This window comes from Branchiostoma floridae, chromosome 1 (genome assembly GCF_000003815.2).
Source record: "Branchiostoma floridae strain S238N-H82 chromosome 1, Bfl_VNyyK, whole genome shotgun sequence".
Classification (NCBI taxonomy): Eukaryota; Metazoa; Chordata; class Leptocardii; order Amphioxiformes; family Branchiostomatidae; genus Branchiostoma; species Branchiostoma floridae.
This window is the reverse complement of record NC_049979.1, coordinates 22563576-22588468: the sequence shown is the minus strand read 5'-3', so window position 1 is coordinate 22588468 and position 24893 is coordinate 22563576. Positions and strand designations below refer to the sequence as shown.

Genomic DNA, 24893 nt, shown 5'->3' with positions numbered 1-24893 from the left:
TGAACGTGCTTCTGATGCTTGAACAAGCCCAGTAGATGGGCTGTATGGCTGTATGTAACCACATGACTTTCATACTGGTTCTCCTGCAGATTTGGGGAGGATAGTTGTGAACTTTTCGGTCCGATTGCGCGCTGGATTGTGATAATTGTTGCTTGACGTGGCTGACTACCAGACTAGGCGCGGGCCCGAGTGTGTCCCCCGGGGCGCTACTTAGTTCTAGTAGCCGATCTGCCGGTCTCCAGTTGCAAACTTCGGCGACTTCTCACGCCCAAAACCTGCAGACCTGAACGGAGTGGGCGGAACCAGGACCGCGTTTATGCTGAAAAATCATATGAGAACTCAGAAGTTTCGGTTTCCATGACTTCTTTCATTTAAGACGGGTTTGACACTCTGGGTTTGACAACAAGACGATTTCCTCCGGGCGACTGCTGTTGTTGTGTTCTTTTGTCTTTTGTAAATCTCGGTATCTGGTAGATATCCGAAAGGCAGGGCAGCTGAGATCAAGGAGGTTAAAAACACCTTGCTGAGATCAAGTCCGTATGCGTCGAACTTCATGAAGGTTTTCCTGAGATTTATCTTGTGAAACAAAAGTTGTTTTGAAACAGACGTTATGATCGTCGTTTTTGTGGGACAGTGCCACGAAGACACCCAGGGCACATGGCAATGGCCGTGTTTCTACATTCTGTCTTGATCACCACAGCAGTGCTACTATCAGTATCACAATGTGCAGGTAAGCTTCTGTGTCTCCCTACGGCAAATTTTGATATAACTTTGTCATATTGAAGGAAACTCGCTTTTTCGAGTTGTGAGTAGATACCCAAAAGGTTATTAGAGCTCCATTTAAAGCTAGATGTATCATGTGGGTCTTTTGATCTTCTCCATATCTCCCTTGATTTCTTTAATCACAAATCCACAAGTGTAAATGGGGCGATTAAGTTGTCCACCCATTTCTACTGGCCCCAGAAATGTTAACATTTTCTTGTTCGCTTTCTTATCAGCTCTACAATTCACAACACATCCGCAAAGAAGAGAGGTCACAGCAGGTAACCCGGCCACCTTCGTCTGTGGAGTACAGGACAGTTCTGTCAACCCACAGGTAGCCTGGCTGAAAGATGGCGAGGTTCTACCACCTGGAAACCACTATGATGTCGATACTGCCAACTACACTACAGCATTGACTCTCAGCAGTCTCGAGTAAGGCCAATAAAAGTCCTTAACAGTACAGTCTGCAATAAATATATAGTTATCAGGTGTTTGTTTACATTTTGCACCTGTAGCATTATTTATGCCAATGTTTATTAGTGTTAACCAAGATACGTCAGAGGATTCGTAGCTGATACTGTAAATATTGATATACATAATTTATAACAATGTTCACAATTGTTTTATTTTTGCCGTTCTAGCAGACTGTAAAGTCACTGCAAGTGTGTTTTTGTAATTTTACTATACAGAAAGAATTGTTTCAACTGCATATTTAAGACAGTATAAAAGCTCCCTTTCTCTTCTACCAGGAAATCAAACGACTGCAAAAGTAAATGCATTTACAGTAATCTTTTTATTATTCTTCCAGTTTCTCTCAGACAACCATTGCCGACAGAGGATTCTACAGATGTAAAGCATGGCACAGGGATGTGGTCATCTACTCAGAGACAGCTCAACTGGTTGTTTTTGGTAACATAAAGTTCTGTTACGTCTGGCGTAATTAACCACTGTACATACAAACATAAGTTGTGTGGTTGTGCTGAGTTGATTGACAATCAGTATCCTGGTTCAAACTTGTGGAGGTGTTTTAAACAAGAAATCTTTTTAAAAAAGCTGTGCCTTGCCGCGTATTTTATGTTATTTTGGTAAGTTAGACTAGATTCTACGCTTAAAAATCCAGAGTTCCACATGTCGCCCCCCTCCCCCCTCATTATCATAATTTATGTCAGATGAATTATTGGCACATTAAACAGGTTTTGTAAAACTTTTTGACCCACAATGAATATGCATTATTTTTTATTACAAACTAAGTTCCTTCTGGTGCAATTTGTGATATATATTTATATAAACATGGTGAGTTAAAGCGTAGATTTATTACGCTGGACCACATACAGTAACATGCGTCTAGAAGAGCGTTTTAATACTCGCCTGGAATGTACCATTGTCGAACTAAGCCATGAAACTCGGCAAGGAAAGAAGGGCATTTGGAAGGGGCTTTGGAAGGGCTGGGTTAACAGGTCCGTCCATCCATGGATCCGTGGAAGAAAGCTGGCGTAAAGCCTTGCCGGCGGCAAGGCAAAAAGGGCATAGAAATGCAAATGTTTGACAAAAATGCAGCTACATTACTCTGTTATTTGTCAAACTTCTAATTGCCAAGCTATCATTTGTTAAACTGCTAATTGTTGTAAACAGTCAGGATTTGTCTTATATATAATTATTCATTGTGTATTATTATTATTAATATATTATTAGCACTTTTCAGGATGATGTTTATTACAGTGTATTTTTACAGCATGGGATAGTGTGGTAATGAACATGTTAGGGCTTTAATGTTTTTTACCTCAACTTTGGCTTTTGATATATCCGAGATGACTCTTTGAACATTTACATGGAATAGCCTTCATCACGAGTTAGCAACAAAGACAAATGCAACTGTGGCTTTATCAGCATTGCTGCTGCAAACGCTGACTATGAGAAACTGCTAGTTCCTGAATAAAAGATAACTTATTCAGGCAAGTGATCATGATATTCTAGGCATTGTCAAGGAAGTTGGCATGCTCCCAAGTCTCTCTAGAATCTACCCAGCAAGGCAGGGATTTACATCCTGTTGGTTATGCAACAACATCACAGTATAACAAAGCAGAGGATATCTGTTGATCTATAACGTTACTTGAGTGTAAAGCCAAAAAGTTGATCTTTTTACATCATTCTCTGTACCAAATTATGACTGAAAATTTCTTATCTATATTTCTTGATATACAATAGTACAGTTTGCTTATGAAACACTGCCTTTTTGGTGATAAAGGCATACCTTTCACTGTAAGCAATGTTTCTTGGGTCATACTGACTAATTATGTGGATGACATCCTCTGACCACCAAAAAACAGTGACAGAAAATGATACTGAAGTTTTTGGTGATTTATTTTGCAGCAAGGAGAAAATTTTAGTGTTCTTGTCAGATGGAAGGGAAATGATGCAACCAGGCAGGATTCTCCCCTCTTCCGGCACTTTTATCTACTTATGTAAACTTTTTGTTATAGTTTTGTTATGTGCAAATAAAGAATGCACACATGGATGTCATCCGTATAAATTATAATTAGGTCAGTGTGGCAGTTAACAGATTAATTCCTTTTCATTGCTTCCTGTTTCAGGTCTTCCAACTATTATCAATAATCCGAGGTCCCTGAATGTGACCCCAAATACTCCGTTCAGCCTGCAGTGTGAGGGGGTGGGGCCCCCTGAGCCAGTCACCATCACCTGGTACAAGGATGGGCAGGTTGTTGCCACTGCTCTGCCCTCTCCATCTACTTATTCTTTTACTGGTGAGTTTTGCTTCTGTCTATATAGCCATTCTAATATCCCTGTCACACAGCAGGATAGATGGATCAGCTGACAAGTCCATGTGCATGTTTTTTACAGTGAACCACCTGATGTTCTCTCAATCAACTTGCTATTTCTAGCAGTCCGTCAATGTTCACAGGTCACCAAACCCATATAATGTGATGATATGGTATATTTTCATGAAAAAATATGCTTGACACTCCGCCAATTTTGAAATATGGGAAGCTTCTGGTGATCTACAAATACAGCCAAAGCTTGTTGACTGTATGACTGTATGATGTCATTTTTCTGCCTTTGTTACTAATTTGTATGCTTATATCATTTTTCTAGTGATTATGAGTGTGAGAAAGTCATTTCCCTTACATATCTTGGGTATGGCCCTATGTAGGTGTGACAACCAGGACTAGGATCAGATGTGTTGCTGAAAACAGAAATGGAAGAACTCCTTCTCAGTTCTCAACTGTCAACATTATAGGTAAATATGACATGTACCAGGTCCTACATGTACATTGTATGTATATTCAATATATTTGATTTGAGATTTTTGGTAAAACTAGACATAACAAGATGTTTCAATGTGACAATCTGGTAGTTGACTGTGTGATACACAGAATTTTTCAGTAATGCTTGTCGATTCTGCAGAACAATATGCTCCATAGAGACTATTTACACAAGAATAAAGTAGTAACATGCATTGGCATAATACCGGTAGTAAGACTTATACCGGTAGATTAAAAATACTGGAACTTAAAGAGATCTACACATTCAACAATAGTTATTTCTGAGCTGTGCACACTTCAGACATCTAGGTGTCCAATACATCATTTACAAAGCATCTATAACAATGCATTCGAAGACAACAAGGCCAAAAGTTTTCAGTATCTTTTTCGGGGTAGGCAGCTCGTCGTGGGACGAACACACTGTCACATTCATTGCCAAATTTATAGATCATAATTACACATGCTCACGGCACAAGACGAACATGATTCAATCACAATCTTGAATTTCTGTTGGTGACCTACAACTCATGTAAAAGTGTGAAGAACCGTTGCATAATAGCCCGGATCTACGACTGAATGGGCAAAATTGAACGTACGCAGCCATTTTCCCGCCATTTTTATATGTAAGCTAGCAGTGAAGTGTTACGTCATAGCGGTTGTGACGGACAGAAGTTAAATGAAAATTGTTGACAGTATACGTCCGTTTTCTCATGACATTTTGTATGCTCATGCAGGTTTATGTTTTATGCATTTACTGACAGAAAAGGAAGGAACATCAGAGGATGTATAAATGTACATAGCGGCAGTTAATTGTGCCGTGTTTCTTCCTACCGGTATTTTTTTACCCCCTCCCAACCACGCGCCCGTTCGCCGTGTAATTCCGCGGCGTGTTACAATTACAATATTACGCTTTTAGCAGGACAAGAGTGGCAGAAAAGTTACACAGAACAAGTGGCAAGGGTAACCTATAACAGCAACATGTAACTGGAGAAAATGATGCGTTGACAATTTGTCAAATCAGTATGGCTAGAGAAATCGTCGTAAACGTACCGGTATTATGATAATAGATGTTAATGTAAAACAGTAATAAAGGTAAAGCTTTGTGTTTAAATTATAAATTTTACTTGCTAAGATTAACAATGAATTAAGATAGCTCTCTATGCCTCATGGAAAAGATACGCAGATACTCATGAATTTGCGTCTGATGGCAGCTATTATACACTGTTTCATGTGCTTCTTTGTTCAGTGGCTCCATCTGTGCCAACCAGCTTAGCTGTATCTGATGCCACCTCCACCAGTCTGAGGGTGTCCTGGTACCTCAGCCATGATGGTTACTCACCTGTCACTCAGGCCATTGTAGAGGTAACTCTTACAAGTAACATTGCTCAAGATGTGTTGACCCACAGCTAAACTTTTTTCCGTGTGATTTATGTACACCATTGGTCAGTTTGTCTACAGAGATATAGGCTGTACATTGTATGTCGACCAAAGTGAAGCAAAAGAGTATCTTATAGGCTAATATCTTAATGATGGTATACAACCATTCAATGCTTAATAGTTAAAATTTCGTGCGTAGAAACATATCTTCTCCCAACGCATTGGTTGCCAGGTTTGCATGACTGCACATGTAACGTAGCATGTGCGTTTACCTTCATTTTGAAAAGTGCTTCTTGTGCTTTTGATTGGTATGTATGTGATTTGAGTGTGTTTTGTAAGATTTGTATGAACTTCGTAAATTTTGTGTGAATACTAGTAGTCAACACCTTTTTGTAGTTGTTTTACTGTTTTTATCAGAAAGTTGCAGAATGGTGCCCCATCGTTTGCGATCTCTGTTTCCATAGAATTTGTTTCCTTTTTGATACAGGTCAACTCAAAGCTTATCAGCTTCTGTCCTTTTATTCCAGTTTGCAGAAACCAGTAACAAGGGCCCGGATGGTTCTTTGCAATGGAACAGGACAAAAGTAGAAACCAGCTCTCCTAACAGTGTTGTCATATACAACCTGAAGCCGTACACATCTTACACCATCCATGTTGCTCTGAAGAATGACATTGGGCAGTCAGGCTGGAGTGACTATGTTGTTGGCAGAACAGCAGAAGGTGGTAAGGGTATTTGAACATAGTCGTAAACATGCCGCTAGCCTGTCACCTTTTAATCTTGAAATATAGCAGTTTCAAGTCTATGTATTGTACTGTAGTTCCCTGGATGATTTATCAAAGGCATTGTAATTGCACCCTTCAGGGTGGCATTTTGACTTTGTTGACTCCTGCAAGCCTCAAAAGGCAAAGGTCAAGTTTTTCTAGTGGTCTGGAGCTTCTGTGGCAAACAGTTCCCAAAGTTGGCACTACTCCAGTGCTATGGTACAATGAGTTGGTAGAAACCATTCTGCAACTGCTGCTGCTAATAAGTATACTCTCCTATTGCTTTATCAGCAGTAAATATGAAGATGAATATTGCATGTTGAAGTTACTTGATTTTTTATTTGTTATTCAGCATTACTTGGCAAACAAAATATACGTCATTTGTACATGTACATATGCATGTACTAGTGTGTGCACAGTGCCAAGTAGCAAGAACACCTATCGTTCATGTAGCAATTTTTATTTGCAAAATTACCTTACGATTTTAGATGCTATAGCTTGTGCTTGAATGTGTTGTACTCTAGTCCCCAGTGCTGCTCCAGGCTCTGTCCATATCCAGCCATCGGGTTCTGGAGCTGACATGGAGGTGTCCTGGAGTCACGTGGCCACGGCAGACGTGAATGGAATCTTACAGGGGTACAGGGTGGGGTTCACTGATGCAGCCGGGGGTGGAGAGGTCAGTTCCAGCACAGTGGTGTCAGATCTAACACTCCCCTTATGGTTTCAGATCAGTCAGGCACTGGGCTGGGAATCTGTCATCCTTAAGTGTTTTCTACTTGGAATTGAATTAAATTGAATTTCCATATTTCAGTTACTTTGACATATAGCAATATGATATATACTGTACATACAAATAGAGTTAACTGTTGCAATTTGTTACATTTCTTACAATACAAAATGTTGACAGATTTCCATAGTTGGACACTTATCAATTTGAAAGTAGAATTTAAGACAATGTTATCAAGAAATATCACCAAGGATTTTTATTTCTGAATCATTAGTTTAGTGTAATGCTAAGAGCTCAGCAATTCATTATTATTCAAACCTGGGCCAGGTATTTGATGAGGATTCTAAAAGCCCCATGTCCAGTTTGCTGACAATGGTGTGAGACAACTGGGTCCTTTTTGAATGTGTTGATTAGATGTCCATAGAACAGTAAGTCTCCACATATCAGAGATTCCCCCAACACCATGTGTTTGAATGGTTGATAGATGAAACTGCATGGTATGATGCCTACCTAGAAGCTTATTGATAGGTGTTAAGCACCTGATGGAGGCCTGCATTTGTGCAAATATTTGTGCAGTCTGGATTGGGTTGGTGGTGTTGATACAGGGTTAGCTCTTCAAATAGGCACACGAAATCTTGGAGACCTACTGGGCACATAGGAATGCCATCTATTGGCGTTGTTCTGTGCGCATTTTGAGGGTGACTGTATGAGTGAGCTTGCCAGAAAAAAAGACTTTGTTTATTGACATTAGGAAATGATAATATGTGTCCAAATCTGTGCTGGAAGAAAAATAGTACACACCTTTAGCTTTAGCAATTTTAGCATTCCATGTAAATGTCAAAATTTCCTATTGTACACGCAGTAGACTTGCTAACAAATTAAGTCACTGACCTTGAAAGAAGAAAATTTGAATAACTTTTTATTAGTATATCTAACTTGAATATATATGAAGCAATAGCTTAAATATTTGGCAATGTGCAATATACATTTCATGTGTGAAAAACGAAGTTCTGTTCATCATGCCTGAATTAATAATTATGTCACTGCAGTACTTCTTTCACATTAACAGCCTTTTTTTGCAAGCAGCTCACTTGTGAACTTGTCTCACATTTGTTACAGAGGGTGGAGGATGTAAGGTCATCAAACTCTGTCATCCTGAGGGGGTTGGACCCGACCGCTAACTACAGTGTGCAGGTGTGGGCACTTACCCTGGTGGGGGATGGGGTCAGGAGTAATCCCATCATGCTATATGGCACAGGTTAGCATGGTCCCTTTATATTACAAACATGCCTTTAGTCCATTATGTAACATAGAAATAATGGTTTACTTGAAAGGAAACAATGCATAGCTAACGTAACTATAAAGTCTGCGTGCTGTAAAGAACATTTTCGGCTGAAATATTCTCTGTATTTTCTCAATTACTGGATGATTTTGGGGGGTCGACCGATATTAACAGGACAATGAGTCCAAAGCGTAGATTTTTAAAAGAAAAAAAATCTCAACTTTCTGGTGATTTGGTGACCTTAAACAAATTTTGGTTGGAAGTGTTGGCAGTGTGACACCAGCTTTAGCATTGTGATGTTATTCCACAAAACAAAGTCGGTCCTAACCTTGATAATGTTGTGAACCTCTAAAACCTTTTACTGAATAATTGGCACTATCTGTAAGGATGTGTTGTTGTAGGGAGGGTGTGGCTCATATACATATATTTGCCAAGGCAACAGTTTGTCCATCACTTCCCGTGTCAGTGTGATGTTCCTGTGAGTAAACCAGAGACATTCTTAATGCATGAGGGAAGGTCCTGGTTTAGTCACGAGGCAGTGTTATGTCTAAACATTGAACTGAGAGATTTTGTATTCAATCTTCACATATAGAGCAAGTAACAGGCTGATTCTGTTTTCCTTCTGTGAACTGTAGGATCTGGTGGCTCTTTTATAGTTGGATATCCAGCAGAAGGTAAGAGAAATACCTTTAGTTTCAGTTTGTTGAAATGGTGTACAATTTGTCATGTACTGTTGTCACTCTGAGTCATACTGAAGCAATCTTCAGTGACAATAGTACATGTGTGGCATTTAATGGGTACTTTAACTGCTTGAATATGTAAAAAAATTTTATTCTTAGCCTTTTCATTGTAAGGTTTTGCAATGTTGTTATCTCTCTCATTACTCATACAATATACATGTATGTAGCAAAATATATTATTGTGCAATAGTCAAATATCATATAAAAGATTTAGTTAGATGATATAAGCCATCTCTGATCAGTTTTGCAGAACTGCAAAATCTTTACTTACAGACTCTTATGGGCCCACTGTGAATATGCCGAATTGTACGAATGCACATAATTTTTTCCTCCTATCATAAAGTAAAACCACTACAAAACCATAGTCTCCTCAGCATGAGGTTTAGAAGTACTGGCTGTAAGTTATGTTAAATTACAAGATAAGAACGTCAATGTTGCTTCTGTCCCAGACACATCCCCCTCTAGCGACATGGCCAGTGGGAACCAGTGGAGTGTGAAGAAGATGGACCTGATCATTGGAGGCTCCATAGCAGGGTTGATTCTCACCATGGTTGTGTTGACATATGCCTGCTGTAAGTGTCACCGGAAAAGGAGAGCCAAGGCCAGCAGCAAAAGGTTAGTTGTCAGACATAGGTTACTCTGGAACCAACAGTCTGGGAGTCACTATGTAAATACATTTGGATATGACTAATGTTGTCTGTCAATGTAATGGCATTGGTACCTATTCTATAATGATGATCAGATGTACAAAAATGTAGATACATAGGAGTCTGCAAAGCTGTTTTAATTCCACATACATGTAGATCATAGCCAAATCATTTCAGTTAATGTAAAATGTAATCAGTGCATCCCATTCTAAGCATAATTGGCACATGAATTTAGTGTAAAGCAAAGCCTGCTGAATCTAAATCATATTAAATGTAGCCACTGCCTTTTTTAATTTGTTTACTACTGCAATGCTCGTCCCCCATGTAGACCCCATCCACATATGGGTAATGTTACATAATCTGTGACAAGAAACCAGTGTTTACAGAAACATTATTATGTAGTGATTACTGATATTCTTCCTCCATGAAGAGATCCAGAGACAGCCAGTACTGTTCCCATGATGCAGCATAGTACACCTGTCAAGTCCAAGGCAGCCAAGAGTTTCTCAAAGAAGCTCGCTGCTGAAGGTATGAATCCTGGCTTAATCTTTGTTTTATGTCGCTTGAAGTTTTCCTAGCTCTCCTAAAAGAAGTTGTGAAGAAGTACATGTAAAAACGTTGCATTATGACAGTCACTTTTAATCAGATTATAAAAGATACTAATTATACTCAGGGGGCCTACATGCCCATTTATGTTGAGCATAATCAGCCACTCTGATATCATGTAATTTGTAGCCAGTTCCTTTTTAATTAAGTGTAGGAAATTGACAATATCACCCATGGAGATCCCCATGCTTATCCTTTCCTTTTTGTGTCTTCATGCAGTGTCATCCTTCCGCCTGTCCCCTGCCCTGACAGAGAGTGTTGTAAGTGTGCTGCTCAACAGGGAAAGGTTAGAAGTCGGGAAAGTTGTAGGAGAAGGTGAGTTTCCACTGCTTTAGGTTGCTTACAGACTGTTGTATTATAGGAATATACTAATTCCGCCCCTACCACCACTGTAAAATGCAGATATACAATGGCAGTCATGCAGCCACTCTCATGCTTTTGATGGACAGTGAAGACAGTTCAATGTGCATCAATTGCCCGCATATATATATACATGTGCATTGGTTTCTAGTGATGAAGTTGACATATTTACTTTCAGGCATGCAGACAAAATTGCAAATCAAAGACACTTTCAGAAACCCACACATTCAAATGTTTACTGATAGGCAAGGCATAGACATTAACTGTGTGTAGGACTGGTGTATTTTAACAGAGCTACTTGTCTCTTCTTCTCTCCATCCAAGCATTTCCTTGGGACATCCTAACATTTGTAAATGTAAGTCTAAATGGTGCACTGGGATCCATGCTGTCCTATATGTTCTGTACATGCTGTGTATGCCATATTTTCACACATTACCTCTAACCTACCTCTTCAAGGCATCTTAAACACTGACAGATGTACATGTCCTTGTACCATGTTGTATTTTTTAACTGTGCTGAATTGTACTAATAGCTATAGAGTGCATAATTTAAATTTTTTGAATTTACTGTGTGCTGTGATGAATTACTGATTGTCCCCAGTGGTACATGTTACTCAACAATGTGACAGTTGGTAAAACGTCTCCAGACCTAGTTTAAAGTTATAGCTTATGACAACGGCAATAATGATGTATATTGGTTGAGAGTGACTATGACTATAGACTTTTGCACATTTTTCCATGCCAGTGTTTCCCAGTGAAAGCCTACATCACTGAAGTGAGATACAAAATGTAGCTTTAAGGATACTGTGTTTGGTGAAATATACAACGTACAAACTTTTATTTCCTACAGGTGAGTTTGGGTGTGTGACAGAAGCCAAACTGAGACTGGAAGGGAACAGGTACATGACTGTGGCTGTCAAAACAATGAAGAGTGAGTATACTAGTCATGCTAAGTGGTTTACCCTGAAACTGATGTATCTAGTCCTCCTACATGTATAATACATTGTCGGTTTCTCAAGCTAGAATAACTAGTCATACCAAAGTATATATCTGTTTTCTCCTGTACCTTTATTGAGACAAGAAATTTAAACAAGGTGTACATGTCTATAAACTGGTTCATTGTCCAATTAACTGCAGTGTGATGCATTTCTTATTGTCAACGATAGGGCTGGGTACCAGTATGGTGTACCGGTATAAAACCGTTTTTTCTCATTGGACCGGTCTAGAAAAACTGGACCTGAAAAAAATTGGTGGATGGGATGTTGGACCAGTTGGAAAATGAACTGATTATATTATCAGGCATTCACACGTTTTTGGGGTTACCTGTCTAGGCAAATAACAAGAGCGAAGCAGAGTAGACTCTATAGTGACTGTCATTTTTACCAACTTTTACAGTCAATCGTACAGAGGTAGTTAGCCTTGTAGGATTTTTAAAATGCCAGTGGGAGTTGAATATTACACAGAACAGATTTCTTTGTCGCAAAATAGACCATTGTTTTGAGTATCGTCCATTCAAAAGTTTTCACTTAATGAATCAGGTCCAGGTACAGGTCCGGACCTGGACCTGATCCTCTGAACCTGAACCTGACCTGGACCTGAATTTTCTGTACTGGTACCCACCTGAGACATAAACAAAACACGTCATGACATATTATGAAGCATGGTCTGGACAAGAAATGTTAATGTCTTCACTTTTGACCTGATGTATTGTGCAGTTCAAACTGTGAACTACCTTATTTTCAGTAGTTCTGTAAACAGACTTGTTCCCTGTACTCCCAGGTAGGAGCAGTAAGCAGGAGGTGGAGGCCTTCGTCACCGAGGCGCTGAGGATGAAGGATTTCCATCATCCCAACATCATGAGCCTTATTGGTATGATATATGCTTGTATACTGTTAAGGGATTATTGCAAACAAAACCTGATTCTTTATTTTGCATGACATATATTACATTTTGGTGAAGGTGGATTGTTGATTTAGACAAAATTATTTTTATATTGCTGGACAATGCCTGCAAGTGCTATTGCACATGTATCTAGTTAAAGAATTAATTCAATGTTGTAAGCATTCTTTCTCGCCATCAATTCAGGCTTGATTATGGAACCCCCTGAGACTAGATTTCTGCCAGTGAAAGCCATGGTGGTGCTGCCCTTCATGAAGCATGGTGACCTTCACACCTTCTTGCTGCGCTCCAGACTGGCGGACAAACCAAAGGTAGGATGAGTAGCATGTCTGTACCAACTGCAACTATGTGTTCCCAGTCAAGACTTTGCTCTTAACATATTCAGTACAGCTAGAAGCAATAGAACTGATTGGCATGATCATGCTGGTGGAGTTGCTAATCATAGCATGATTGTGTCGTCCAGTGGGTAACCCTGCCTCCAGGAGTTTAAATCCTGGCTGATGTGGCTCGCCTGACACGTATGCAACTTGAAAGGGTTGCAGTACTGTGGCACACTGTTTATTGTACTTGTCAAAAATGGGAATCTCCTTGGTGAAATACAGATACCAGCACTTCTCTGTCACAGCCAGTGACAAGGTCTTTGGTGAGCTAAACTGGCTTGAGATCACTGTGTTTCCCCACCATTTGTGATACTACAGTATAGAGAATGTTTAAAATTTAGATTTTCAGATCCACCATAATGATTTGTTTTTTTTTACCAGTTTGTGCCAATCCAGACCTTGCTGAAGTTTTCAGTGGACATAGCCAAAGGCATGGAGTACTTGGGACAGATGGAGTTCTTACACAGAGACCTGGCTGCAAGAAACTGCATGTAAGCTTAGGATTTTTGAAATACATTATGTGTATTTTGTTGCCTTTTCAATCAGACTTGGTTGCTTAATCTATGATAATTATTGTAACTTGCCCACAGGTTGGATGAGCAGCTTGTAGTGAAGGTTGCAGACTTTGGCCTGTCCAGAAAAATCTACTGTGAGAACTACTACAGACAGGGCAGCATGGTCAAGGTGCCGGTCAAGTGGCTGGCCTTGGAGAGTCTGGCGGACAGGGTGTACACTACACAGAGTGATGTGGTGAGTGGCTCTGTAGAGAAGAGCTGACGCAGATAGTCTTTTTCTTTTACCTCAATTGAGATGAAGTATGTTTCTTTAAATATATTTAAGTATAGTGTAACTAGTGTAGCTCTTATCAGTAGAGGAGAGGGTGGAGAAGGAATTGCGCGCCCCTCCTTCTCATTAAAAAGTCATGTGCAGGCCAGGCAAACAGGTCACCAAACCCACCTCGAGAAGTGACTGTTTGCCTATTCCATTGTCTCTTGAGACAGAAGGATGCCAACAACAGTAGTGTAGCTTAAGTGGTGAGTCACCAGTTGACGTTAGTGGAGTAGTAAATTTCCCCTCTAGTTTGGCTACATTGGGGAAGTGTGTTTTGATAGGTGAAATATTTGTTTGTTGTTAAATGATCATCCTCCCAAATCTATCTTTAGTGGTCGTTTGGTGTGACCCTGTGGGAGATCATCACCAGAGGAGCCACGCCCTACCCAGGAGTGGCCAACCACGAGGTGTACGACCTCCTACTGAAGGGCATGAGACTGCAGAAACCCAGGGACTGCTCCGACCAGCTGTAAGTACTAGTCATAGAATGTGTACATTTCGTTGACTCTGTATGTATCTAAGTGTTGGACTGATCTTTTGTTATCAAGATAAAGAAGTTTGGTTTGATCAGTCATATCTCCATCTTTTTGTCAATTATGTATTATATGTACAACGTATCATTTGAAAGCTTATTCATTACCCTCTACAATGATACCATATTTGCTATGATCCTACATTTCAGTGTTCAAACACCTGATCTGACTGCAAGTTAGTCACAAAAGAAAAATTCCCAAAGTCTCCAACCAACCCATTTCAAAGGAAATAAACAAGCTGTTCAACAATAATTTAAAGTCAATGAATTTAGGCCTGATGAAAAAAAGGCTATTTTTAGGATCCTATTCTTAACATTGTCTTGATGCTGCATTTCTTCTTCTGCAGCTATCAGATCATGTACAGTTGCTGGCGAGTAAGTCCGAAGCACCGCCCGAGTTTCAATTTCCTGGTGAGGAAGTTGCACACCATGTTGAGTGCCATGCCCCCACCCCCATCCATAGACAACTCCTTCTATGAGAACACCAGTAATGTCATCAAACTCACCGACTCAGAAGCCTGTTTCCAGGACACAGAGTGCTAGCAGAGGGCCAGGATAACAGGAGAGATGGATGTACACACAGCTTTACATCACCCCACACATTATTTTGGAGCCTGTGTTGTCAATTTTTGTTGAATATGAAAATTATCATTTGAAACGTGCACAAAGTTACATTTTTGTCTGTCCCCAAAAGCAAATTTTTGTTCCAAGATAGGTCCTGCAGCTGTCCTATCATCCCTCGGACATTCCTGTATGTTGCATGTTGTATTAGAAGGCTTACTCAAAATGACAGGACTGACTGACTGACTTACTTACAGGACTGACAATAAGCCATTTCACAGCTTGAACTGCCCAATAGCCATTTGATGTGTATTATGTTTCAGTTCAAACTCCCACACCCATCTACACAATGTATTAAGTATGGTCTAGACAAGAACTGAGTACAAGATTATTACAGACCTTCACCCTTGACCTCACCTATAGGCAGTTCCAATGCTGAAGGGCGGTTATACCGATTTTGTAGATACAGAAACAAACCAAACCTTGAATCAGCTTATATATCCAGGTTTGACAATGAATGTGTGCTAAGGAGCTGGGAAGTGATCATTGATAGGAATATGCGTTAACGAGAAAAGATACAGGGTGCGTGCTGAAGGCAAGAAATGCCTTGCAATCTGAGACAAGTTACATTGTATGTATGAGAGATTCTATGTATGGCAAAGGGTTTTGAATTTTAGCATAATTAAACAGTAACTGCCACAAACATCCCCAGAAACTAACAAATACTGCCAGATATAAGCTTGAAGACACCTGTTGCAATAGTTGTTTTACTCATCCCAGTATTTTGGAAAAGCAGATCAAAATGTTGTTCCAAATGGAGTGCAGTAATTTTCATTACAAATGAGCCAGAATTCTCTGTTGAGGGCAGTTGGACCTATACAGTGCTTTTAATAATGGCTGCAATTTTGTCTTGTGTTATGAATGACTGGATAATGATCTAAATTTAACTTGTAGATAATACCATACAGTTATAGTCTAGGCCAGTCAGTCATAAGTTGCATTGTACTGAAAATGAAATGTGTAAAGTAATGTACAAAAATATGTAAGTAGAGAAATGAAATATAAACTTTTTTGTAATGAGGCATTGCTTTGCAAATGCTGCTATATGAGATAGAATATTTCTTCTTTAGATGCAAAGGTATTTGACACTGTATACTTTCATATATTTAATATAATCACAACACATGACTTTTATACCTGTAAAACTTAAATGTTTTATTGTCATCACTTCATTTGTATATTTGTACATTTGCATATAGAATTTGCAGCATTCTTGTGAGCCCTGTCATAAATGTTTCTTGTACTTGAAGAAGCTGCTGTGCTTTCCTTAGCTTGTTGACTGGTACATATAGTTCCATGATAGTCCTTGTATATTGTCTTGTTGGAAGCGTTAATGACTGTGTACTTTTGCAACATTCTTGCTGCTTCAGTTATTCATTACTACATTTTATAATTGGTTTTTGTTTACTAGCTTACCTTGTAATGGAGTATCCTTTTATCAATCAGTGCTCCTTTTCTTATGAATAAAGCTGCCTCAATGCCTTAACCAGATGTGAACATTCAATATTTAAAAACACATTCATTTAGCATTGTAAAACAAATTGTAACTCTTTAAAAACTCAATATTTGATAGTGTTCATAGGCCACTGCAGTAGGGTCTAGTCCAATAGTAGTGGGTTGTTTTCAACTCCCGCACTCTTTCTCATACTTGTCCTCAGGTACAGTACTGATCATCTGCCCTTTGCTGGAGGCTTGTATGGAGAAGTGGTGTGATCTTCTATGTCCATACGGTCATGGCCTTCCCTGAGATGGGACAAGAAAACATACAAAAGTCTTTGAGCAAAAGTCTTGGCTGCATATTTTTATTGTTTTGCATACTCAGTAAACAACTTTTAATAGGTGTAACACCAGTTTTTGTACAGTAGGTACAAGCTGTGTGAAAGTAGTGTAAGGTTTGATCTACTCACACTGGGATGGATGGCTACTCGTTTTTCTGCGTGTGGTGAGATCTTTAACATGTTCAAGGTGTGGCTCTCTTTAAACATGGCTAGGTACTTTCACCAGTGAGTCAAGTCAAGAAATACGTCTAACGTGCCTTTCATAAGGGTACAATACTGAGGCCTGGTAGGGGGTTGAACCACCTTTGTACAAGATACAGAAAGTCTGTGATGACAGCATACCTGTAGCACCTCCTGCAGTACAGGTCCTCATCACAGCCATGACACCGCAGGGTGGCATCCTGGTTACAGATGCAGCACCAGGGCAGCTCCTCATCACTGTCAGAGTCTTCAGCAACTAACTGTCAATTGTTACACAGGGATCGCATATACATGTAGATGTAGTGTACAATTGATTTTCAGGCACGATTATGACATTATCTTGGTTTCATATCTAGGTTCTGTGGTTTCACTTCTGTACTTTCACTTGCTGAGGTGGTTAATCATTGGTGATCAAGAGCAAATATTGTGAAAAATTCTAACTATTTTCAACTCTTTTAAAACAGACCAGATTATCTGTCAGGGTTAATAAATGACTAGTAATTCTACCAATGATGAACTTTACTCCTGAGTCTGAATTGTCACTCCTGAAACTCTAACTTTTTGCCTTCCTTGACTCCTGACTGGTGAGACATGTATACAGCATAATGGGCACAATTGCGGAAACACCATGAAAACAATGCCTCAGTCTGTAAACAACGGTGATTGGTGGTAATAGAAGGCTGGCACAAAATGTTGGACCAACGAGTGCCAAGTATGTCAGCAGTACACAGTGTTATATCTGTACCTGTAAGTTGCAAAGTTTCTATAACAAATACCTTCTGTCTGGTTGCCTTGGGTACACCTTGTGCCTTGGTACCTCTACCCTTCTTTTGGCCCAGAAGATCTGCATATCCTGATGCTTTCACTTTATCATCTAATTTGTCCTCTTCAAAGGCCTGTCCAGGGAAAAGTATTGTCATAGGTTTACAGTCATGCTGACTTGTGTGGAAGAACTATATACCTAGTAGTCAGCTTCCCTATTTATAATGATATAGTGATAGTGAATATAGTGATTTTTAACAATACAGCAGGACTGACTACAGAAAGCTAGTTTTCATAACCTTTCTTAAAGCTAAAGATTGCATTTATTGTTAATGACCAGAAATGAATACTTTCTGTGTTGTGACGCAGTACCTGTTGAAGAATCCTTCTGGTGGTGTCTGCTTCATCTTCATCACTGTCCCACTTTGAGTATGCCCCATCTCCTAAAAAATAAATTATACATCTCAGTTCCATAAGAAACTTTTTTCAGAAACTATTCATGTGCACCACACCAGGACACAACCTACCTTAGTTTATAAATAATGAAGGACTTTCTTGCCAATGTATCCTGACATTTCTAGGTTCCCATTCTTAGCTTCATATAATACAATATGAACTTACAACCATAATCTACGTAGACCATTACAAAGCAGGAAAATAAATCAGCTGACGTGTGTGCAAGCTATACACCCGGCGTTCTCTGGAACTTTGCACGATTTTGAGATTGGCAGATGTGCACATGCACAAAGCACAATCCAATGTCTGTAGATTTTCTGGTGAAAAATGATGCTCAAGTCTGGAGATTTTTTTATTCAGTGACCTTCTTGTGATCAACAAATAGTTTGGTTCATGGCAACACCACGACCACGGGTATAGAATGTGCTTCCTAACAAACTCTTTGACCTGCTCTATCCCTCACTTTCTCATGGTTGATGACACAAGGTTCAACTGACCTGTCAGATTGTCCAGTCCCTTGAGCTTGTCCAGCCTGTGTGTCAGCTCCTGTGTTCTGTACCTGCCTGCCTGTTCAGCCCCCAGCTCGGCCTGGGCCTGTGTGATCAGGTTCCTCACCTCCTCCTCCTGTCTGTGTGCTGTGTCCTCTCCATCCTCAGACTGGGCGGAGATGTTGGTAGGCAGGCCTGAGGAGGTGGACATGCCTCTGGACGGTCCCTCCTTCCCAAGGTCATTCTCTTCATCTGGAGACAGGAAAGAAATCTCACTATAAAGGTAATATTTGCAAGCAAATGCATGGTGTAGCCTAACAACATCTACTGCAGCTATGCTTAATCTTATTCAAGCAGATTCAGTGCTGACTGTGTTTCCCTGTCCCTAGTGCTGACTGTGTTTTCCTGTCCCTGGTACTAATAGTGTTTTCCTGTCCCTGGTACTAATAGTGTTTCCCTGTCCATGGTGCTGACTGTGTTCCTGTCCTGGTGCTACTGTGTTTCCCTGTCCCTCGTGCTGACTGTTTTCCCTGTCCCTCGTGCTGACAGTGTTTCCCTGTCCCTGGTGCTGACAGTGTTTCCCTGTCCCTGGTGCTGACAGTGTTTCCCTGTCCCTGGTGCTGACAGTGTTTCACTGTCCCTGGTGCTAACTGTGTTTCCCTGTTCCTCATGCTGACTGTGTTTCCCTGTCCCTGGTGCTGACAGTGTTTCCCTGTCCCTGGTTCTGACTGTGTTTCCCTGTCCCTGGTTCTGACTGTGTTTCCCTGTCCCTGGTGCTGACAGTGTTTCCCTGTCCCTGGTACTGACAGTGTTTCCCTGTCCTTGGTGTTGACAGTGTTTCCCTGTCCCTGGTACTGATAGTGTTTCCCTGTCCCTGGTGCTGACAGTGTTTCCCTGTCCATGGTGCTGTCTGTGTTTCCCTGTCCTTGGTGTTGACAGTGTTTCCCTGTCCCTGGTACTGACAGTGTTTCCCTGTACCTGGTGCTGACAGTGTTTCTCTGTCCCTAGTGCTGACAGTGTTTCCCTGTCCATGGTGCTGTCTGTGTTTCCCTGTCCCTGGTGCTGACTGTGTTTCCCTGACATTGTTTCCCTGTCCCCGTTGCTGACTGTGTGCATGTATTTCCATGTCACGTGAAAATGTATCAAGTTGAACACATGTATGCAGAAGCTTTGAAAAATCATATCACAAACTTCTTTCACAGAGAGTCTTTTCAGCAAATACTAAAAATACCCAGAAATTTCATTTGATTAATGAATTGAGTTGAAACTAATGGTTAAGAAAAGGGTACATAACCTAAACAATTGAGATGTTGTGCAGCACAGACTTCTCCAGCAAGTTCATTTGTGGGTATTCATTAAAAAGATGGTCCCTTCTTCACCAGTAACTCACCCTCCTGTGCCAGACCATCTGTCCTGTTGTCTAGTGTAACTTCCTCCCCTATCTGGTTCAGTAGGCTGTCCACTCTCTCTACATCAGTCCTCTTTTGGGTTGGCTGAAGCAGCTGGAACAGAGGGATTCCAATAATGAGTATCTTAAACAACTTCCGTACCCCCATCTTGTCCATACCCCTTGACTGTAAGTATTTCTTGTAGTGTACGTTTTGCAGGGACTTTGTACAAATACTTATGAGCTGTTGTGGGAGACATATAATATGGGAAAAGCCTTTCTATACTGCCATAAATTGAAAGACCTAAAACCCTTTAGACATGAAGAAAGCTGTCGCAGCAGTCATGACATTGGGAAATCTGTCATGTTAATCAAGTCTTCACAGGGGTAGTTGTAAGGTTGTGTTAGTCTCACCAATGAGCTTGGCTGTGAGGCAGCAGGGTCCTTCCCCTGAAGTGCGGCCAGTCTGTCTGTGATTTCCTGTTGGGAGGGGGAAGGCTTGTCTGTGCCTTTCAGGGCTGCTAGTCTGGCTGCCATCTCCTGTTCTGTGGGGATGTGGGCTGCAACAAAAGCAGGTCATGTCATACACATATATATCAGGTGGCATAACAGATGGTAAAGCACCCACAGGCTGAACATACAAAAAACTGAAATAAAGAAACACAGATGGACATGCAGACAAGCTAAAAACATCAAGAAATTTGGAAATAACCAAAAAGAAAATAGCATGTCAAAAGAACATTTTCACGGTTTTTGTAGTAAATCAATAATCAGATATCACATTGCCAAATGTCTTAGTCATTAGTCAATGGGGGCCTACACGCTGAGCATGGGGGAAATGTCAATGCCTAAAGTCCAAAAGGCAGCAGCTACATGTATGTATCATGTTGAAATCAACAGGCTGGTGTTGCTTTATGCTAAATTCAGATGCAAATACACAGAATGCATGGCACCAATTACATTCTATGATGTTAGATTTGAGCGGTTTACAAATTTACCGCTGGTTACACTCTACATAAAACGGTATGCAGGCCCCCATCAATGTTTTATCCATGATATCTAGTTATAGCAAACAAAGTCGTACCTGGTTTCCTGTCTTCCTTAAGTCTCTGAAGTCTCTCAGCGATCTCCCTGTCCTTAGACCCTGCAGGGAACCCCCCCTGTACAGACCCCCCTGGGAGTGGTGGTGTGGCTGCCGCTGTGTGGTGTCTGTCTGAGGCTGCTGCATGCTTCTCCAGTCTCCTGGACACACAGATTTAGTAATAGGAAAATCACCCCTTCAAGTACATTTTAGTAGTGCTGAAATGTTTATTAAAGACATGGTGGATGTTTGAAGGTTTGAATGCACATTCACTACATGTCATTACAAGGTACCGAGAGTCAAGCCTGGTTAGGCAACCACCTGGCACAGGCAACAAACATTTTTTATATAGCTGAACCTTGTCCTGAGCAACCACCTGCTTTCAGTTTTTCCTCAATCCCTTCTGTTGTTGCTGAATCCAGATTTGACTGTATATCAAGCAAACAACTTCATGCTCAGTCTCAAAAGTACCCTGGTTGCCAGAGAACAGTCAGCGGCTACGAGTCTTTCCCGAGCCCCTAGCAACATACCCTGTAAATTGAATTATTCGGGCCGGGGGGTTACGCTGCCGCGCAGTAGGCGGCATAACTCCCTTGGCCAGCTAGCGCTGTACTCTGATAACAAGGGTATTGTGCAACACAGCCTAACGGTATGTGCATTACAAAAGTGAACACACAGGTGAACCCACATACAGTATCTACTAACTAGAGGCAAAATCAAATGAAAACTTACTTTTTAAAATTTGCTGGAGGGGAGTATCTTCCCGAGACTACCTTTTTCTTTTGACTGAAATAAAAACAGGCCAACAGGTAAAATCAAAGCCCTGAGATTTTTATCTGAGTTCAGTACCAAAATAAAGAAGAGGGATGAACTGCAGCAACCAATTACATGTAATATTATATTGAATGACCTATCACACCTAAACTTTACACATCTGACTGCAAATCTAGTGAGGATGCCCTAAACTTATAACGTACTTAGGTTACTGACTTCCACTCTATAATAGTTCTTAGATAGTAGTTTATAAAATGTTTTTGCAAATTGGTTTTGATGTTTTCTCACCTTGTGACTTCATCATAGCATTTGTGACACACACTGGAGGCCGCCTGTTGCCCTGGTAGGACCACAGATTTACACACACACTTACTGCAGAAGGCAAACCCACATCTAGGACAGCCAACCTGGGAGGGATACCATACTGTGATGAGTGGTAATGTTATAGATCTATAAGATTTTTTTGTATTAATGAGAGGGAGCTCATGTCAATAAGCCTTTTTTTCACATAGATTGACAAGTAGACATTGATTAACCGGATATTCATTTCAAAAAGAAATTTGTTTGTAATATTGGAAGGATAAAACTTTTTTTGTGCACTATTGACAGGTGTTGTTAGGAAGCAAGTGTAACAGGGGTTCAAGTGCCAACAACAGACCAGTTTGGTGCGTCCAGAACTTTGGTCTTTGCGGTTATGGTGTTGGGTTTGTGAACTGGAGGGCCAGAGTTCGATTCCCGGGACCAGGAGACTGTTTGTCCTTGCCGCCTCCTGCGTTTCACAAGGAATGGAACCAGGCAGAGAACACCTTATACAGCCTTTGATAATCTTGTGAACAAGTTACCTCATGATCCTGTTAATCATGTCTCTCGCTATTATGTATTTTGTACCATGTAATATGTAAAATTGTTATAGACTTATAAGTCTCATTTGTTTAATGATGTTAACTAGTTTATACGTTGTCTGACCCTTGTCTCTTCCCTCATGACCTCAATCAATGAAGAGCAGCCTGCAGGTCAATTTGACCTTTCATGAATAAACATTCAAAGGTCCAAACAAAAACAAACCCTAACTCTTAACTTATGTAACCAAAACACTGCCCAGCCTTTTCCTGTCGATGAGACTTTTTTGCACTATAGAGAGGATTTCCCTGCCAATATCTTTCTGTCAGTAGCCACGCGAATAATCTTTGACCACCTGTAGTTTTAATCATGACATCATAATGTGTCATGCTACTGAATAAGATCTAGAGTCAGAGTCACGCAGTCATCATTTAAGCCATATGCTCACACTCTACAGTCTATTATTATTTTCAACTTTGGTTGACTATTGGAATAGGAAGCGCTTATTTCCGTTATTTGTCTAGTACTAACGTTACTCTTGGTGGGGACTTAGGCATGTCTAGAATGATATGACAACATTTTGACACTTCATAACGCCCCCCTCCCCTAACAAGATGAATCAGTAAAAATACGTGAAAGTTCAGAACTTACCTCTTTTCTAAATAGACCAAATTTTGTAGCGCACCTATAACATTTGCCAGTCATGATGGCCACGGTACTGTTGACCTGCGAGAGACTAATAAGTGCCGTGAACTACGTTTTGTTCCGCTTGCAACGCGTTTCTTGTTTCTTTCGTCTGCTGCAAAATAATGCACATGTCAGAGGTCACGGATTTTAGCTGCGCCCCCTAGCGAATATAACGAAAATAGCCAGAATATCACTGAGAAGCGTTTATATAAGTGTTTATATACGACAAATTTTGTAAAATGAAAAGTTACTTTCTTCTTGGGCTCCAAGAAACTTAAGGCAAAATATTAGTACTTAAGTTAAAAGCTTGATTGCATCTCAACTCTCCTACATGTTAAGTGTTCTTTTTTTTTTTTTTTTTTTTTTTTATTGTTGAACAACAAAGTACAGACAGGACAGAGAGGTAATGCACTCTAGCAGTAAGCTAATATTCACATCACCTCTCAAAAAAGGATGACTGACAAGAGGAAATAAAGTGACAATATCGAAACAAACAATTCACAGCTATTTACATATAAGTCAGGTTACAAGGTAGTTGCAAAACGTTTGGTATGTACAATATATGACTGGGTTAACTTTAAAATACTGCAGTTTGTATGATATGACAGAAAAGTTGAACCCCTTAAAAGTAAATGGATACGGGCTGATTCGGATAAACTATTGAAATCAAGAGAATTGCCTAGCAGGTTCTGAAGATTGTCGAAAAAAATGGTTCTGTATTGTGAAAAAATTATATATTAAAAAGTGTTCTTGTTCCACCGGAAAAGTTTCTGAACGAAGTTAATTACATGTTCTACAGGTTTTTGTGGAAAAAAAGATCGTGTTAAACGTAATGTATTAATCCAGGATTACACTGTAGGTGGTCTAAAGATGCCTGATATAAAAAAACATACATTAAACATTTCTAGTAAAATGGGTTAAGAAATTGTTACATCAGATTGACAATGCATATGCTCCTATCTGGAAAAAAATCCAGTTAAGTTATCTACATAGATTTGGTCCCAATGTTTGTATTTTTAGGTGTAATTGTAATATGGCACAATTTCAACCCTGTAGCTATATACAGTCGTTACCTGACTTTTATAAGAATCTAATACAAACTTGGTACGAATTTAAGGTAACTAACACAATAGACGATGTATCAGAGGAGAATATACCTTGGCAACTTTTGTGGAATAATGTATGTGTCACCTACAAAGGTAAAATGCTATATTTCCGTAATTGGGTTAAGAAAGATATTTTGTTATCAATGATATTATTGACTGCTGTGGAAATTTGATGTCTTTAAGTGAGATGAAAAGCATTGTAGGAGATCACCACAGTTTGTTATTTCAGTACAATGCACTACGCAATGCTATTCCTTCTAAATGGATAGGATTTCCTCATTCAGAAAGTAAGGTACCAGCAATCAAATTGCTTGGAAAAGAGGTTTACTCGCAAAGCAACACATTTTTCAAAAATATTTTAATCTCCCAGAAAGCAGTCGTGCCCATAGGGGAAAACTTTTGGGAAAATCTTCTAAAGCAATGCGACTTTCAAGTTGTTCCATGGAAGAAAACTTGGAAAGCTTTATTTTACATCACAAAAGACCCCAAATACGATCCTTGCAGTGGAAAATATTGCATAATGTATA

At 40.0% G+C, this 24893-nt stretch overlaps 2 protein-coding genes across 2 annotated transcripts; one reads left to right on the top strand and one right to left on the bottom strand.

The window, feature by feature from the left end:
• The first annotated feature begins 514 nt into the window (after nt 1-514).
• On the top strand, nt 515-16292 carry LOC118415192 (tyrosine-protein kinase Mer-like). The gene is made up of 20 exons (XM_035819579.1): nt 515-730; nt 999-1194; nt 1571-1671; nt 3354-3524; nt 3932-4018; nt 5290-5405; nt 5948-6143; nt 6707-6858; nt 8029-8167; nt 8827-8865; nt 9381-9546; nt 10009-10106; nt 10404-10499; nt 11394-11474; nt 12323-12412; nt 12629-12753; nt 13204-13313; nt 13413-13572; nt 13986-14122; nt 14533-16292. Exons 1-20 carry the CDS (start codon nt 658-660, stop codon nt 14726-14728), a joined length of 2529 nt encoding a protein of 842 aa, XP_035675472.1. The 5' UTR covers nt 515-657; the 3' UTR covers nt 14729-16292.
• On the bottom strand, nt 15947-23419 carry LOC118415205 (abscission/NoCut checkpoint regulator-like). Its single transcript, XM_035819604.1, has 11 exons — nt 23225-23419; nt 22022-22140; nt 21692-21745; nt 20963-21120; nt 20293-20438; nt 19882-19993; nt 18501-18743; nt 17920-17990; nt 17562-17681; nt 16927-17045; nt 15947-16549 (listed from the first exon to the last, which is right to left on the bottom strand). Exons 1-11 carry the CDS (start codon nt 23276-23278, stop codon nt 16477-16479), a joined length of 1269 nt encoding a protein of 422 aa, XP_035675497.1. The 5' UTR covers nt 23279-23419; the 3' UTR covers nt 15947-16476.
• Nucleotides 23420-24893: the final 1474 nt, after the last annotated feature.